General features: G+C 43.5%; 1 protein-coding gene across 4 annotated transcripts in view; it reads left to right on the top strand.

Annotated features, from left to right (window-relative positions):
- The window catches only part of bub1 (BUB1 mitotic checkpoint serine/threonine kinase), a 75,692-nt gene that overhangs the window by 10,841 nt on the left and 47,169 nt on the right, over positions 1–17,682 (top strand). For 3 of the 4 annotated variants that reach the window (XM_033022026.1, XM_033022025.1, XM_033022023.1), the window contains exons 5-10: positions 4,439–4,617; positions 5,054–5,166; positions 6,852–7,222; positions 8,100–8,158; positions 10,033–10,152; positions 13,972–14,103. In XM_033022026.1, coding sequence (XP_032877917.1) covers positions 4,439–4,617; positions 5,054–5,166; positions 6,852–7,222; positions 8,100–8,158; positions 10,033–10,152; positions 13,972–14,103 — 974 coding nt within the window. The remainder of the gene's footprint in view (positions 1–4,438; positions 4,618–5,053; positions 5,167–6,851; positions 7,223–8,099; positions 8,159–10,032; positions 10,153–13,971; positions 14,104–17,682) is intronic. The other variant, XM_033022024.1, reaches the window with a different exon arrangement.

The raw sequence follows: 17,682 nt of genomic DNA, 5'->3' as shown, positions 1-17,682 counted from the left end.
GAGGAAGGACATTTTTGCTATTGAGGGAGTGCAGCGTAGGTTCACCAAGTTAATTCCTGGGATGGTGGGACTAACGTATGATGAAAGAATGGTTCGACTGGGCTTGTATTCACTGGAATTTAGAAGGATGAGAGGGCATTTATAGAAACATATAAAACTCTTAAGGGATTGGGAAGACTAGATGCAGGAAAAATGTTCCCCATGTTGGGGGAGTTCAGAACCAGGGGTCACAGTTTTAGAATAAGGAGTAGGCCATTTAGGACTGAGATGAGGAAAAACATTTCCACCCAGAGAGTTGTGAATCTGAAAATCTCTGCCACAGAAGGCAGTGAAGGCTAACTCACCAGATGTTTTCAAGAGATGGTTAGATTTAGCTCTTAGAGCTAACGGAACCAAGAGGTATGGGGGAAAAGCAGGACAGGATACTGATTTTAGATGATCACCCATGATCATATTAAATGGCGGCGCTGGCTCGAAGGGCCGAATGGCCTACTTCTGCACCTATTTTTAATGTTTCACTGACAGGAACATGCTGGTCCTGAACTCTCGCTATCTTGTGTTTCAAAGCCTCCCATTTACCCTTGTCTGTTTGCCTGGAAACAGCAGTCGCAAATCTAACTTCTGAAGCTTCCTCTCCAGCACCATCAAAACTGGCCTTACCCCAATTTAGAACTCCGACTTTTCAACCAGTCCCGTCCTTTTCAAGAACTATATTAAAACTAGAATTATAATTAGTGGTCCCCATGACTGCACAGTAATTTAATCAGGCAAAGTTGATACCATTGCCAAAGATGTGTTGGAGGCAAAGATAAATTGAGAATTATTGTCTGACATTTTAATCGCTGACATTTTTTAATCTTACACCAGTTACAGTAAAAGTTGATGCTGGAGTAGCAGACATTCTGTGCTCTCAGACAGAGTTACACAGTACGAAATGCCCCTATAGCCCAATTTGTCCATGTCTAACTTGCCAAACTGAGCCAGATCATTTGACTCATGAGGTTATCCACTTTGGTAGCAAAAACACGAAGGCAGATTACTATCTAAATGGCGTCAAGTTGGGAAAAGGGGAAGTACAACGGGATCTGGGGGTCCTTGTTCATCAGTCACTGAAAGTAAGCATGCAGGCAGTGAAGAAAGCGAATGGCATGTTGGCCTTTATAACAAGAGGAATCTAATATTGGAGCAAAGAGGTCCTTCTGCAGTTGTGCAGGGCCCTGGTGAGACACCTGGAGTATTGTGTGCAGTTTTGGTCACCTAATTTGAGGAAGGACATTCTTGCTATTGAGGGAGTGCAGCATAGGTTTACAAGGTTAATTCCCAGGAAGGCGGGACTGTCATATGCTGAGAGAATGGAGCAGCTGGGCTTGTACACTCTGGAGTTTAGAAGGATGAGAGGATATCTCATTGAAACATATAAGATTATTAAGGGCTTGGACACGCTAGAGGCAGGAAACATGTTCCCGATGTTGGGGGAGTCCAGAACCAGGCGCCACAGTTTAAGAATAAGGAGTAAGCCATTTAGAACGGAAACGAGGAAACACTTTTTCTCACAGAGAGTGGCGAGTCTGTGGAATTCTCTGCCTCAGAGGGCGGTGGAGGCAGATGCTTTCAAGAGAGAGCTAGATAGGGCTCTTAAAAATAGCGGAGTCAGGGGATATGGGGAGAAGGCAGGAACGGGGTACTGATTGGGGATGATCAGCCATGATCACATTGAATGGCAGTGCTGGATCGAAGGGCTGAATGGCCTACTCCTGCACCTATTGTCTATTGTCATATCCCTCCACCTATCTAAGTGACTTTTAAATGCTTTTTAAAACTAAGACTCCAGAACTATTCATAAATTCATAAGCCATTGGAACAGAATTAGGTCATTATGACCATCGTCTACTCTGCCATTCAATCACGGCTGATCTATTTTTCCCGCTCAACCCCATTCTCCTGCCTTCTCGCCATAACCCCTGACACCTTTACTAATCAAGAATCTTGTCAAGTCAAGAATTTTATTGTCATGTCCCAGATACATAGAAACATAGAAAATAGGTGCAGGAGTAGGCCATTCGGCCCTTCGAGCCTGCACCGCCATTCAATTTGATCATGGCTGATCATCCAACTCAGCATCCTGTACCTGCCTTCTCTCCATACCCCCTGATCCCTTTAGCCACAAGGGCCACATCTAACTCCCTCTTAAATATAGCCAATGAACTGGCCTCAACTACCTTCTGTGGCAGAGAATTCCAGAGATTCACCACTCTGTGTGAAAAATGTTTTTCTCATCTCGGTCCTAAAAGATTTCCCCCTTATCCTTAAACTGTGACCCCTTGTTCTGGACTTCCCCAACATCGGGAACAATCTTCCTGCATCTAGCCTGTCCAACCCCTTAAGAATTTTGTAAGTTTCTATAAGATCCCCCCTCAATATTCTAAATTCTAGCGAGTACAAGCCGAGTCTATCCAGTCTTTCTTCATATGAAAGTCCTGACATCCCAGGAATCAGTCTGGTGAACCTTCTCTGTACTCCCTCTATGGCAAGATAGTACAATGAAATTCTTGCTTGCTGCAGCACAACAGAATCAGTCAATCTACGCCTTAAAAACACCCATTGACTTGGCTTCCACAGCCATCTGTGGCAATGAATTCCACATCGGGAGGCCGTTAGAGACTTGAAAGAGGTGAGAGTATGGAGAGATTTGAGCAAAAGGATGGTGATTTGAATGTAAATGCTACTCCACTATTACAAAGTAGCTGATGTAAATGTGATGGATGAATGGAAGTTGCATTGAATTAGGAATTGGGCAGCAGAGTTTTGGAATAGCTGACATTCAAGGTTGGCATTCATGGAGCAATGGAATGGTAGAATCACGCGAGCCTCTTCCAGCTAACGATGACAGTGTTATAAATTGTGATTATGGCTGCAGATAAATTGGATCTGATCCCTGATGCAATTGGCCACAACAGGTTATTGAAGAGGAAGCATTGCATCATTGTACTCCTTGCTGTCACTTTGCTGGTGATTGAGAATAGACTGATTGGGCAGCTGTTAGCTGGACTGCATTTGTCTTTATTTTTGTGAGTAGGCAAGAGCAAGACCTGGACGTTTCCATGTTGTTGTGCAGACAATAGACAATTGGTGCAGGAGTAGGCCATTCGGCCCCTCAAGCCAGCACCGCCATTCAATGTGATCATAGACAATAGGTGCAGGAGTAGGCCATTCGGCCCCTCAAGCCAGCACCGCCATTCAATGTGATCATGGCTGATCATCCCCAATCAGTACCCCATTCCTGCCTTCTCCCCATATCCCCTGACTCCGCTATCTTTAAGAGCCCTATCTAGCTCTCTCTTGAAAGTATCCAGAGAACTGGCCTCCACCACCCTGTGAGGCAGAGAATTCCCCAGACTCACCACTGTCTGTGAGAAAAAGTGTTTCCTCGTCTCCGTTCTAAAAGGCTTACCCCTTATTCTTAAACTGTGTTAGTGTTGTAACTATACAGGAACAGAGTGGCTGCAGAGAGGTTGCGGCTTCTGACGTACTGTATCTGGAATGCTGTCTGCTTCATCTTCATCATTGTGGCCATTGTTCTCGGCTCTTTCTTCGTGTCAGTGGAGTCACTGGCAACTAACTCCTGCGTTGGTGGAGTTGTCGGGAGGCGAGTGAGATGGATGTTACACTTAGCACTTTGGCTGAACATGGTTCTAAATGCTTGATCCATATCCCACCATTCCCTCCATGGCCATGTGCCCATTTAAAAGCCTCTAACACACCACTGTCATGTTTGTCTCCATCACTATCCTTGGCAGTGTGTAAATCGCAAATACCACCATCTCTCTGGACCTATGTAAGCTCTGCAGTGGTGTACAGAATGAATGATAAAGTGAAATGATTAGTAATTGGCTACACCGCCACACTTTGTAGTGGCACGGTTGTGTAGCGTTAAAACTACTGCCTTACAGCGCCAGACACCCTAAATCTAAACTAATTTAGTTCTCTGAACAAAACTTTTGTTTTAACCATTTTTTTGTTTATCTCGTGTGATTTCTTCTGTTGAGGTTTTTGTTTTGTGACTGAAGGGCCTGTCCCACTGTACGAGGTAATTCAAGAGTTCTCCCGAGTTTCCCCTGATTCGAACTCGGAGAATTACGGTATTAGCTGCTCATAGGTACTCGGGGCTCTCATGGAAACATGTTGAAAAATCTTCACGAGCTTACCTCGTTTCCTGAGTACCTGCCATTAGCGTTACGAGCCGCTAAGAGGCGCCCCGAGCTCCGACGTACCAGCTACGTACATTCTACGTGCTTACCGCGAGTTTTTTTTGTAAACTCGGTAGAGCTCTTCAATCACCTCGTACAGTGGGACAGGCCCTTAAATAGTTTTATTCTGCACATGGCATGATTTCTATAAGTAACTTGTTTCTTTCTTCCTCTTTCAAATATCCATTTAGAGTTGCAATTACATCCGAGCCTGCGCATCAAACCAAGAGTAATACGCAGGAGGCGCCTCATGAACCGCAGCAAATTGCCATGTACAACAAAGATGTTCTCTTTTCTGGAGACCGAGAAATGTGTTTTGAAGAAATACGAGCTCAGAATTACATAGCAAAAATGCAACAGAATGAACGGAGTAAGTTGCTTGTTGTTTCCTTACACCTTCTTTGATTTACACCTACCACTTATGAAGAAAGCTGATTTTATTCTTTTGTGGTTTCCATTTCTAAACAAAAAGGTTGCCTATTGGTTATATTGTTTAAGAAAGAACTGCAGATGCTGGAAAAATCGAAGGTAGGCAAAAATATTGTAGAAACTCAGCGGGTGAGGCAGCATCTATGGAGCGAAGGAATTGGCAACGTTTCTGGTCGAGACCCTTCAGGGTCTCGACCCGAAACGTCACCTATTCCTTCGTTCCATAGATGCTGCCTCACCCGCTGCAATTCTCCAACATTTTTGTCTACTATTAGTTATATTGTTCTCTTATAAAATGTGATTAATTTTCTTCATGTGGCTAAACCTTTATTAAATGTTTGAGTGATAATTTCTGCTTTTGTTATTATGAATCGAAGGTAATCTGATCAGCAGCACCAAGTCTGATGAGATCAAACTAATGGAGCAGACGCTGGAACAGTTGAAAATGCAGCTGAAGTTAACTGAGGAGCAAACGCATGAAATAGCGCAGGTGAGTGTTCCAGAGATACTGCCTGATCCGCTGAGTCATTCCAGCAATTTGTGTCTACCTTGAGTGTATCTGTATTGTGGGTGAAGGTCACTAAATATGGCCGTTATCCGGGATTTGGAGACTGCAAATGCCGGAATCTTGAGCAAAACATAAAGTTCTGGAGGTTTGTTGGGGACATGTCAGACTTCCTAAGCCAGGCGTCGGCAACATACGCCCCCCCGGGCCGAATGCGGGCCGTAACCCGAAATCATCAGTCCCACAGGCGGATTTTTTTTTCCCGTCATCATCCAGCCCGCCGAGCTCCCCGAGCAGCAGCATGGCTAAGCGCCCCAAGCAGCGGCCGAGCTCTGGCTGTACTGCAGCCGGCACCCCCCCCCCCCCCCCCCCCCCCCCCCCCCCTTCTGTGAACACGTTTAAAAAAGAACTGCATATGCTGGAAAAATCAAAGGTAAACAAAAATGCTGGAGAGCCTCAGCGGGTGAGACATGCATGGATTGCATGAGGCTGCCTCACCCGCTGATTTTCACCAGCATTTTTGTTTACCTGTGAGCACGTGATTTGATGCCTGCCATCCGGGGCGGGATGGGAGCGGGATCCATGTGTACACGTGATAGATGTGGCCCGCCATCCGCTCACAGACATGTGTTCCGACCCCTATGCAGAACAAGGTTGCCCACCCCTGTCCTAAGCTTTCTGAGGAAGTGGAGGTGTGCTTTCTTGGTTGTTGCTTCAACATGGGTGGTTGAATTTGAAGATTTTAACCCTCTCTGCTACAGCACCGTCGACACCAGGACACAAAGTTCTCAATCTCCTTCCTGTACTCCGTCTCATCCTTATTTGCTATCCGGCCCACCATGGGGGTGTCGTCTGTGAATTTGTAAATTGAGTTAGATTTGTATATGGCTGCACAGTCGTGTTCTTTACTCCTTCTCCACCCACGACTGAGAACACATCCTTGCAGAGACCCCGTGTTGAGGATTATTGTAGAGGATGATTTGTCCCCTATCCTCACTGATTGGGGTCTTGGTCAGTAGGTTGAGGATCCAGTTGTGGAGAATAGTGGAATTAATGGGTCCTTTTCAGAATGGCAGGCAGTGACCAGTGGGGTACCTCAAGGCTCAGTGCTGGGACGCCAGTTATTTACAATATATATTAACGATTTAAACGAGGGAATTAAATGTGACATCTCCAAATTTGCGGATGAAACAAAGCTGGGTGGCAGCGTCAGCTGCGAGGAAGATGTTATGAGGCTGCAGGGTGACTTGGATAGGTTGGGTGAGTGGGCAGATGCATGGCAGATGCAGTATAATGTGGATAAATGTGAGGTTATCCATTTTGGTGGCAAGAACAGGAAGGCAGATTATTATCTGAATGGTGTCAGATTAGGAAAAGGGGAGGTGAAACGAGACCTGGGTGTGCTTGTACATCAGTCACTGAAAGTAAACATGCTGGTACAGCAGGCAGTGAAGAAAGCTAATGGCATGTTGGCCTTCATAACGAGTTGGTCTCCTACTTTGAGGAAGGACATTATTGCGATTGAGGGAGTGCAGTGTAGGTTCACCAGGTTAACTTTGTTGTTGTTTTCCTCCTGCTACCCCAGTAATTTTGCATGATTTTATAAATTACAATAAAGTCACATTCTAATCAACTACCTTTTGGTCTCAATTTTTCCAATATTTATGCAGACTTCATCCCAAAATACCTTGCAGCTGGCGACTACACCTTCGACGTTACCCACCAAGGCTGAGACACCGTCTTCAGCTGCTGCTACAAAAGGAACGGGCAGAAGGGAAGACTTTGAGGAGAATTCATCATTGGGTGCCTGTGCTAGACCAGTGCGGACTGCAAGTTTCACAGAAGCTGCGCTGCTGCAATGCCAGCCTGGTGCCTCACTATTGATGCCAAAGATGGATGATAAGCAAAGATCTCTTGGAAGCCAACCTGCATTCCCAATGTTTGGAGAGCCAGAGAGTAGCATTAATAAGTCACGGACAGAGTTGGAGCCTCCATCCAGATCTCTGGCTATCAATGCTAATGAAAGTAGCAATGAGCAACAGTAAGTATTTTTCATCTAAACAATTCCATACAGCTTTCCGCAAAGGCAAACTTAGCAATTACGCTATTCTGCTTAATTTTTATATATTCACACAGCATGGAAACTGGACCTTCGGCCCAACTTGCCCACACTGACCAACGTGTCCCATCAACGCTAATCCCACTTGCCTGCTTATAAGAATTATAGTTAAATAACCCATTCGGGTTCATTTTAGTTTCATTTTGTTTTGGTAATTTAGTTGCTGCTTCTGTTGAAGCACATCAATGCGATAGCCCCACGTTATGATATTAGTTGTGAATTTTAAGTAAAGACCTGGCAGTGTGGTGTTTAATTTAGGAAACAACACTGTTCATCATACACTGTCAGTAGAAAATTACCGAAAGACAATAGGTGCAGGAGTAGGCCATTCGGCTCTTCGATGTGATCATGGCTGATCATGCCCAATCAGTACCCCGTTCCTGCCTTCTCCTAATATCCCCTGACTCCGCTATCTTTAAGAGCCCTATCGAGCTCTCTCTTGAAAGTATCCAGAGAACCGGCCACCACCGCCCTCTGAGGGAGAGAATTCCACAGACTCACAACTCTCTGTGTGAATAAATGTTTCCTCATCTCCGTTCTAAATGGCTTACTCCTTATTCTTAAACTGTGGCCCCTGGTTCTGGACTCCCCCAACATTGGGAACATGTTTCCTGCTCCCAAGATCCCACAGAGTTGTAAAGACCCACTGAATCTGCCCCAAGCTTTGTATAAAACTACCCTGCAACAACACAGCTTATGAAGTAAACAAAAATGGATGAACTTTTGTGTGGTTCAGATACCAAATACTGTTTAAATAAAATGTGTTTGTGCAACAGACAACATTTAATTCTTTTCCTAGGGTTATGAATGAGAGCGGCAACAGTTCTAGAATGGGTTCCTTCTCAAGGCCAAAAGAAGGTAAATATCACATGGTTATTGGAGAACATTTTTAACAGCTCGTATCACACCACCAAAACAGCATTCACCGAATGTAAGGGAAACCTTTTTATGCTTGTGGCTTATGGAGTGTTTATCACACTAGCTTGGAAGCATTGTGTCTTCCAGCTCTCTCTCTCTCCCCCCCCATTAGAATGTATTTCATGGGCTGTAGGATGTAAGATGCCGGTAAGTCTGATTCCCATTTGGAATCCCATTATCCTGGAAGTTGCTGTTTCACTTCCAACATTCCTTCCAATTCCTTTGGTGATTTTAGGTCATTGTTACTCTCTCCTCCATATTATCGTTACCTCGCAGCATTTCAACTTTTCCCAATTCTCCTGGATTTCCCCCTTGTAATTTCCTACCCTTCCACCCACACCTCTTTTAGATTTGTACTTTAGACTTTTAGAGATACAGCGTAGAAACAGACTCTTCGGCCCACCGAGTCTGCGCCGACCAGCGATCACTCGTACACTATCACTATCCTACTCGCCAGGGACAAATTTGAATTTTGCCGAAGCCAATTAACCAACAAACCTGTACATCTTTGGAGTGTGGGAGGAAACCGGAGCACTCTGGGAAAACCCACGTGATCACGGGGAGAACGTAGAAACTCCATGTAGACAGCACCCAAGATCAGGATCGAACCTGGGTGTCTAGTGTTGTAAGGCGGCAACTCTACTGCTGAGCCACTGAGCAAAGAGGTCCTTCTGCAGCTGTACGGGGCACTAGTGAGACCACTCCTGGAGTATTGTGTGCAGTTTTGGTCTCCAAATTTGAGGAAGGACATTCTTGCTATTGAGGGAGTGCAGCGTAGGTTCACCAGGTTAATTCCCGGGATGGCGGGACTGTGATATGTTGAAAGAATGGAGCGACTGGGCTAGTATACGCTGGAATTATAGGGGTGATAGGGAATCTTATTGAAACATATAAGATTATTAGGGGTTTGGACACGCTAGAGGCAGGAAACATGTTCCCAATGTTGGGGGAGTCCAGAACCAGGGGCAACAGTTTAAGAATAAGGGGTAGGCCATTTAGAATGAGGAATGAAGAAAAAACTTTTTCACCTAGAGAGTTGTGAATCTGTGCAATTCTCTGCCTCATAAGGCAGTGGAGGCCAATTCTCTGGATGCTTTCAAGAGAGAGTTAGATAGGCAGGAACGGGGTACTGATTGTGGATGATCAGCCATGATCACATTGAATGGCGTTGCTGGCTCGAAGGACTGAATGGCCACTCCTGCACCTATTGTCTATTGCCACCCCCATTCTGTTTCTTAAAATCTGCCTTCCACAGCTCATTGGATAGTTTTTGGACCACTTCCCGTCTCTGAATTAAATGATGTTCATGGCACCTTACTGATGATGCTAATTTGCTTCAGATGGTCAATATTTGTGACAGTAATTATAGCAAGTGACTCCTGCTTGTAGAGAGACAACCCATATTCTGTTCAGGCTAACAAAGGGTCTCCCGTCCCTTCTCTCCGGAGGCGCTGCCTGTCCCACTGAGTTACTCCAGCATTTTTTGTCTTTCTCCGGTGTAAACCAGCATCTGCAGTTCCTTCCTATACACCATGACCTGCTTTGGCTAGGTGTCCACTCTACTGCTTGCTCTACTCCTTTATTCAGTGTGATTCAATGAACAGGTTTTTATCTCCTTGTAGCCTGTTATTCATTTGGCATCGAATGTGTTTTTTAAATACCTGATTAGAAAGGTTTAAGGCTGTCCAACATTTTTTTATTTTATCTTGTGTTACTTTTTGAAATATTCCTCTTGACTTTGTAAAGTTTTATAAGTAAGGGAATGGAGTATTACAAATATTTAATTATTTGTTTTAAATTGTGACTGTTTGCAGGAAATGTTTTGGGAATAACCATGAATTTATCTCGCACTCCAAACTCCTCTTTTGGCATGGTTCAACCTACTCCATCTAAAGTCCTCCCCTCACCTACTGTTTGTACTAAAGAAGCTTTTGGTAAGACAGTCATTTCTTACCACTGGGGACCCCAGCTATTTACAATATATATTAATGATTTGGACGAGGGAATTGAATGCAAGTTTGCAGATGACACGAAGCTGGGGGGCAGTGTTAGCTGTGAGGAGGATGCTAGGAGACTGCAAGGTGACTTGGATAGGCTGGGTGAGTGGGCAAATGCATGGCAGATGCAGTATAATGTGGATAAATGTGAGGTTATCCACTTTGGTGGCAAAAACAGGAAAGTAGACTATTACCTGAATGGTGGCCGATTAGGAAAAGGGGAGATGCAACGAGACCTGGGTGTCATGGTACACCAGTCATTAAAAGTAGGCATGCAGGTGCAGCAGGCAGTGAAGAAAGCGAATGGTATTTTAGCATTCATAGCAAAAGGATTTGAGTATAGGAGCAAGGAGGTTCTACTGCAGTTGTACAGGGTCTTGGTGAGACAACACCTGGAGTATTGCGTACAGTTTTGGTCTCCTAATCTGATCAAAGACATTCTTGCCATAGAGGGAGTACAGAGAAGGTTCACCAGACTGATTCCTGGGATGTCAGGACTTTCATATGAAGAAAGACTGGATAGACTCGGCTTGTACTCGCTAGAATTTAGAAGATTGAGGGGGGATCTTATAGAAACTTACAAAATTCTTAAGGGGTTGTACAGGCTAGATGCATGAAGATTGTTCCCGATGTTGGGGAAGTCCAGAACAAGGGGTCACAGTTTAAGGATAAGGGGGAAATCTTTTAGGACCGAGATGAGGAAAACATTTTTCACACAGAGAGTGGTGAATCTGTGGAATTCTCTGCCACCGAAGGTAGTTGAGGCCAGTTCATTGGCTATATTTAAGAGGGAGTTAGATGTGGCCCTTGTGGCTAAAGGGATCAGGGGGTATGGAGAGAAGGCAGGTATGAAATACTGAGTTGGATGATCAGCCATGATCATATTGAATGGCGGTGCAGGCTCGAAGGGCCGAATTGCCTACTCCTGCACCTAGTTTCTATGTTTCAGTTCATGTTGGCATCATTTTACTTTTGCAAATAGAAAGTTGTGCTTTCAGAACTGCGTCCTGAATGGATAAAGTTGTGATTCTGACTGGATACATTGTAAATCCACAGCCAATTTAAGATGTTTGAAAATTGGGGCTAGAAATTGGTTATGGATGTTAATGCTGAGTTGTGTCACTCAATCAATTCCCTATACACATTCCAAGCTGAACTCAAATGAACCTTACCGGCTCTGAAACCGGCTAATCAGGCCAACTCATCCCTATATCTCGTCTCCGCTCGTCCCACCTGTCCGCGTTTGGTCCCAATCCCGGTACACCTGTCCTATCCATGCACGGTGCCCTCCATAATGTTTGGGACAAAGACCCATCATTTATTTATTTACCTCTGAACTCCACAATTTGAGATTTGTAATAGAAAAAAATCACGTGGTGCACTTTGTCAGATTTTAATCAAGGCCATTTTTATACATTTTGTTTTTTACCATGTAGACATTACAGAAGTGTTTATACATAGTCTCCCCCCGTTTCAGGGCACCATAATGTTTGGGACACAGCCATGTCATGTAAATGAAAGTAGTCATGTTTACTATTTTGTCGCAGATCCTTTGCATGCAATGACTGCTTGAAGTCTGTGATTCATGGACATCACCAGTTGCTGGGTGTCTTCTCTGGTGATGCTTTGCCAGACCTGTATTGCAGCCATCTTTAGCTTATGCTTGTTTTGAGGGCTTGTCCCCCTCAGTTATCTCTTCAGCATATAAAAGGCATGCTCAATTGGGTTCAGATCGGGTGATTGACTTGGCCACTCAAGAAATGACCATTTTTTAGCTTTGAAAAACTCATTTTTTGGTTTAGCAGTATGTTTGGGATCATTGTCTTGCTGTAGAATGAACCGCCGCCCAATGAGTTTTGAGGCATTTCTTTGAACTTGAGCAGATAGGATGTGTCTATACACTTCAGAATTCATTATGCTACTACCATCAGCAGTTGTATCATCAATGAAGATAAGTGAACCAGTACCTTCAGCAGCCATACATGCCCAGGCCATAACACCCCCACCACCGTGTTTCACAGATGAGGTGGTATGCTTTGAATCTTGGGCAGTTCCTTTGCTCCTCCATACTTTGCTCTTGCCATCACTCTGATACAAGTTAATCTTCATCTCATCTGTCCACAAGACCTTTTTCCAGAACTGTGGTTGCTCTTTTAAGTACTTCTTGGCAAACTGTAACCTGCCCATCCTATTTTTGTGGCTAACCAGTGGTTTGCATCTTGCAGTGTAGCCTCTGTATTTCTGTTCATGAAGTCTTCTGCGGACAGTGGTCATTGACAAATCCACACCTGACTCCTGAAGAGTGTTTCTGATCTGTCGGACAGGTATTTGGTGATTTTTCTTTATTATAGAGAGAATTCTTCTGTCATCGGCTGTGGAAGTCTTCCTTGGCCTGCCAGTCCCTTCGCGATTAGTAAGCTCACCAGTGCTCTCTTTCTTCTTAATGATGTTCCAAACAATTGATTTTGGTAAGCCTAAGGTTTGGCTGATGTCTCTAACAGTTTTATTCTTGTTTCTCAGTCTCATAATGGCTTCTTTGACTTTCATTGGCACAACTTTGGTCCTCATGTTGATAAATAGCAATACAAGTTTCCAAAAGTGATGGAAAGACTGGAGGAAAGACTAGGTGCTGAGAGCTCTATTATACCTGCATTAAGGAGGCAATTAAACACACCTGAGCAATTACAAATGCCTGTGAAACCATGTGTCCCAAACATTATGGTGCCCTGAAATGGGGTGGGACTATGTATAAACACTGCTGTATTTTTTATATGGTGAAACCAAAATGTATAAAAATGGCCTCTAATAAAATCTGACTGCATTTTAACCACGTGTGATTTTGTCTAATAGAAATCTCAAATTGTGGAGTACAGTGATGGGGTTTTTGTCCCAGACATTATGGAGGGCACTGTAGCTGTCCAAAGTTGGCGACATTAATAATAATAATAATAATAAATTTTATTTGCGGGCGCCTTTCAAAGTCTCAAGGACACCTTACAGAAATTAACAAAAGAGAAAAAACATATAGTCGGAGTAAAATAAATTGCTTATTTTCAGACACTGCAGTTGACATCAAATAGTGCTTCTTTTGCACTGTCGCCCAATAATATTTCAGTGCTGTTGGCAAGGTTATCCAGTTGGGTGCATGTTTTTTGCAGTTTTCGGTATTTGAAATGGGCTTCACCTTTAGGACAAGCTCCTTTTAAAATTTGATGTTAATAAAAATTCCAAGTAATGAACATTCATTAATGATAGATGGAAAACACTTTCAACTTTCAGTTTGAAAACGTGAGAAATAAAGGAATCCTTACAAATCAGAAGGCTGAATCTCAAAGAATCCAGTTTGGGATATTTAAGGATCTCGAGGGCCGTGTAAATAATTGTATTTCACCTGAGCATGTAGTTTTTGTACAAGTTTTAACTTGGCAATTGTGACAGTTTTGGTGGAAACGTTTTGAACTATTGTTTACAGGTTCATTGTAAAACACTAAGATATTTCAGACCAGTTTAGTTTAGAGTTACAGCGCGGAAACAGGCCCTTCGACCCATCGAGTCTGTGCCGACCAGCGATCCCCCCACATATGAACATTATCCTACATACACTAATAAACCTAAACCAAGCAGACAACATCCATTGCCCTAACCTCACCAATCATCTTTAACTTGCTGAAGTGTTTTAACTAGAAATTCAGTTTGGTGTGATTAACAGTCATGCTCTAACACACCAGGGAGTAAAGGTTTGTTTTTTTGCTGCAGATGTTATAATGCACATGTTTCAAACGCCAGTAATCCCTGAATTAGCTCAAGTGAATGAGAATGGCGGTGCTTCTGAAGATGATCAAATGCAGGTACAAGAGGGAGATTCCACAACATATTGTGAAAGGAATGGTAAGTCAGAATGAATTTCTCTCTGAATTTATTTTCATCATTCCAGCTATTTGAATTTGCCTGATTTCTTGGCTTGTGTTCTTTGATGGACTGCACTCTAAATTTTAAGATCAATTGTGATTTTGAACTAATTTAAATTTGTTTGTCCCAATGATGAATTCCATTGAATTACTGTAATTGATGTAACACTAATGAATTTTACAACGGTGAGTTTTCCCATTTAAAATGAGTACTATTATCTCCTGGGTTCTAGTTTAGTGATGTGTGATAGAGTTCTGGTTAAAAGTTGTTTAGTGTCTTCGAGTCATACAGCACGGAAACAGGCCCTTCAGTCCAACTTACCCCTGCCGATCAACATGCCCTATTACACTAGTCCCACATGCCTGCATTTGGCCCATAACCTTCTAATCCTTTACTCTCCAAATAACATTTGAATAGGTGCCTGGATAGGAAAGGTTTGGAGGGAAGATGGGAGTAGCTTAAATGGAGCATCGTGGTCAGTATGGACAGTTTTCTACCTGTCCAGGAAGGAACTGCAGATGCTGGTTTAAATCAATGGTAGACACAAAATGCTGCAGTAACTCAGTGGGGCAGGCAGCATCTCTGGAGAGAAGGAGTGGGTGATGTTTCATGTCGAGACCCATCTTCAGACTGTCCAAATGTCTTTTAAATGTTTAATCAATGTTTTATTATAAATATTTAATGTTTTGCGTATCATTCTTAACTGTTACTGTATGTCATGTTGTCACTTGCGGGCGGAGCACCAAGGCAAATTCCTTGTATGTGAATACTTGGCCAATAAACCTATTCATTCATTCATTCAAATGTTGTTTTTGTATCTGCTCCAACTACCTTCTCTGGCAGCTCGTTCCATATACCCACCACCGTCTGTACGGAAAAGGTTATCCCTCGGGTTCTTATTAAAATGTTTCCCCCTCTCACCTTACACCCATATCCTCTGGTTCTTGATGCCCCTACTCTGATTAAAAGACTGTGCATTCACCTATTTATTCCCCTCATGATCTTATACACATCTAAGATCACCCCTCATCCTCCTGCGCTATCAAGGAATAAAGTCCTAGTCTGCCCAACTTCTCCCTACAGCTCAGACTCTCGTGTGCTGGCAACATCCTTATAAATTGGAGGAGCAGTCTGCACCCTAGCGGCATAAACATTGAATTCACCAATTTCCTGTAGCCCTTGCTGTTTCCTCCCCTTCCCAGCTCTCCCTCAGCCCTCTGGCTCCTCCTCTTCCTTTCTTCTCCCCCCCCCCCCACCATGCATCAGTCTGAAGAAGGGTTTTGGCCCGAAATGTTGCCTATTATCTTTGTTCCAAAGATGCTGCCGCACCCACTGAGTTTCTCCAGCACTTTTGTCTATCTCCTTATAAATCTTCTCAGTATCTTTCCAACTTAACAAGATCCTTCCTATAACAGGGTGCCCATACCTGAACACAATACCACCAATGCAACCTTGCCTACTAATCTTTCAGGCAAAATGTTTCTAATACTTTGAGCAAAGTCAGTCCACTGTTGTCAATGTTGTAGAACTCATAATTTTAAAAAAAATTGTGAGAGGAATGTGAATTCGAAAGGTTCAGAGAGAAGATATTACTAGCTTAGATGGAACATCTTGGTTGTCATGGACAAGTTGGGCCGAAGGGCATGAATCTATGCTGCATGACTCTGATTCTCATATAGTGCTTATTTGCACAGTGAATGGCAGGGCTCTGGGGAGTGTTGTAGAGCAAAGGGATCAAGGAGTACAGGTACATTGTTCCTTGAAAGTGGCGTCACAGGGAAATAGGGTAGTTAGGAAGGCTTTTGGCACATTGGCCTTCCATCTGTCAGAGTATTGAGTATAAAAGTTGGGAGGCCACGTTACAGTTGTACAAGGCATTGATCTTGTATTGTGTTCAGTTTTGGCCACGCTTTTATCGGAAAGATGTTAAGCTGAAAGAGTGCAGAGAATATCTATGAGGTTATTGCCATGACTCGATCTGAGCTACAGGGGGGTATTGAGCAGGCGAGGAATTTATTCCACGGAGCGCAGGAAGATGAGGGGTATTTTTATAGATGTCATAAATGATAGGAGTAAAATTAGGCCATACGGCCCATTCGATTCAATCATGGCTGATCTATCTTCCCTCCTAACCCCATTCTCCTGCCTTCTCCCCATAACCCCTGACACCCGTACTAATCAAGAATCTATCTATCTCTGCCTTTAAAATATCCATTGACTTGGCCTCCACAGCCGTCTGTGGCAAAGAATTCCACAGATTCACCACCCGCTGACAAAATAAATCTCTCCTCGTCTCCTTCCTAAAAGAACGTCCTTTAATTCTGAGGCTATGACCTCTAGTCCTGGACTCCCCCACTAGTGGAAACATCTTCTCCACATCCACTCTATCCAAGCCTTTCACTATTCTGTACGTTTCAATGAGGTCCCCCACCCCCCCTCATTCTTCTAAACTCCAGCGAGTACAGGCCCAATGCCGACAAACGCTCATCATAAGTTAACCCACCCATCCCTGGGATCATTTTTATAAATCTCCTCTGGACCCTCTCCAGAGGCAGCACATCCTTCCTCGGATATGGTGCCCAAAATTGCTTACAATATTCCAAATGTAGCCTTACCAGCGCCTCAGCATTGCATCCCTGTCTTTGTTTTCAAGCCCTCTTGAAATAAACTAGTTTGTTTTGCTGGCTGTATGGATATGGTATATGGTAAATATGCTGAGTCTTTTACCCGACATGGGGAATGAAGAAAGAGGACATATGTTTCATGTGAAGAGGCGAAAGATTTGAAAGGAACCTTTTATATACATATAGTGCTAGGCATATGGACGAGCTGTCAGAGGAGGTAGTTGAGGCATTAAAAAAAAAAAATGGATAAGTGCATGGATAGAAAAGGTTAAGGAATATGAGCCAAACGCAGGCTTGTGGGCCTAGTGTAGATGGGGCATGTTGGTTGGTGTGGGCAAGTTAGGCCAAAGGGCCTGTTTCTACGTTGCATGACTCCATGACTCTATTTAATATGCCTCTATTTTTAAATGTATCCTTCATTTTACAGATATAATCTACAGCAGTCACACATGTCAGGAGAATGGGGTTGAGAGGGAGACATAGATCAGCCATGAATGAATGGTGGAGTAGACTTGATGGGACGAATGACCTAATTCTGCTCCAAGCACTTAAGAACATCACTGGACGCAACAGGCAGTAGGGTCAGAAAGTGATGGGTTCTGTTAACTGAAGCGGTTTAATGGTATCGTCCGAGTTAGATCTTGAGTTCACAGATCAGTTCCAACACGGACTGATTTTTTTTTTGTATTTCACTGTTTCCTTCAAATTCCATTTCTTTTGAATGAGACTTAAACCTAGGCCTTGTCCACCAATCCATAGGGTAGGAAAGAAACCCCTCAGGGAATAATTCATTAGTGAGAGCCCTGCTTGGTGCTTTCTCACCAGTCTGGAGCACTGTGGAATGTTTTGTGTTATTTATCTTTGAATCTGTCACATTTTACTATTACTGTGTCTTTTTCCTTCAGCTAAAATTCAGAACTTGACAGTAATGTCT

This window comes from Amblyraja radiata, chromosome 5 (assembly GCF_010909765.2).
Source record: "Amblyraja radiata isolate CabotCenter1 chromosome 5, sAmbRad1.1.pri, whole genome shotgun sequence".
In the NCBI taxonomy this organism is placed as follows: domain Eukaryota; kingdom Metazoa; phylum Chordata; class Chondrichthyes; order Rajiformes; family Rajidae; genus Amblyraja; species Amblyraja radiata.
This window is presented reverse-complemented; position numbering and strand designations above follow the sequence as displayed.